The sequence below is a fragment of the Loa loa genome (assembly GCF_000183805.2).
Source record: "Loa loa unplaced genomic scaffold supercont3.1489, whole genome shotgun sequence".
Classification (NCBI taxonomy): Eukaryota; Metazoa; Nematoda; class Chromadorea; order Rhabditida; family Onchocercidae; genus Loa; species Loa loa.
The window spans coordinates 1-872 of NW_018109669.1; the positions used below are offsets into that span (position 1 = coordinate 1).

The window sequence follows — 872 nt, forward strand, 5'->3', positions numbered from 1 at the left end:
ATGATTGATGAACCAATGCTGATCAGTTATGCTGGACGATATAAGAAGGTACTGATAATGTATTACTTTTAATTAAATAAAAAAAAAAAAGTGACTAATTCATTAAAGTTTCAAACAAAAAATATTACTAAATTAAATTTAAGAATATCCTTAAATGTTTTATTTTTAAATTTAATTATATTCGATTTTCACATATTTAGTAATAATTATTAAAATGATTAAAATAAATAAAATTGAAGTAAACAGCCTTTTGCATAAATTAAATGATGAAATATCAGGAAGTGTTGTTAAGAAAAAAAAAAAATATATAGGATAGGAAATTGGAAATGGTTGAATTGAATGAAAGAGTGATTTGAAATATTAATTAAATTTCAGAATGAAACTCGTTCAAGACAAAGCTCAGGTGGAAGTCAAACAGCAATTTCACAAGCTACAAATAAGCATAAAATTGATCGTCCTAATCCAACTACAAACAGGTTGACATTTTATAAGTTAATCAAATTTGATGTAAATCGATTGTTCTTTTTCGTTTTTCTGCTGCGTCATTTCCGCCATGACATCAGTTGTTTTTTTTTCTCGCGAAATTTCAACAGTAAAAGAACGACGTAAAAGAACGGTAGAAATAATTTTAAAAAGTAGGCAGTAGAAATAATAACAATAGAAATGCAGTAGAAATAATGACAATAGAAATACGGTAGAAATAATGACAATAGAAATACAGTAGAAATAATGACAATAGAAATACAGTAGAAACAATGATATTGCTATGATGATGACTTGATGCACAATCCGATAATCCGAACAAAATGCATATTTAAATTTATATTTTTTCAAATCCATTTTTTTTTAAATTCAAATTTATATTTTTTTTG

At 24.9% G+C, this 872-nt stretch overlaps 1 protein-coding gene across 1 annotated transcript; it reads left to right on the forward strand.

Annotated features, from left to right (window-relative positions):
- On the forward strand, positions 1-507 carry LOAG_15075 (hypothetical protein; the record flags this gene model as incomplete). The annotated part of the gene is made up of 2 exons (XM_003150567.1): positions 1-48; positions 376-507. Coding segments are annotated over 2 exons (180 nt in total), but the record flags the coding sequence as incomplete, so codon positions are not given.
- Between the last annotated feature and the right edge of the window lie 365 nt (positions 508-872).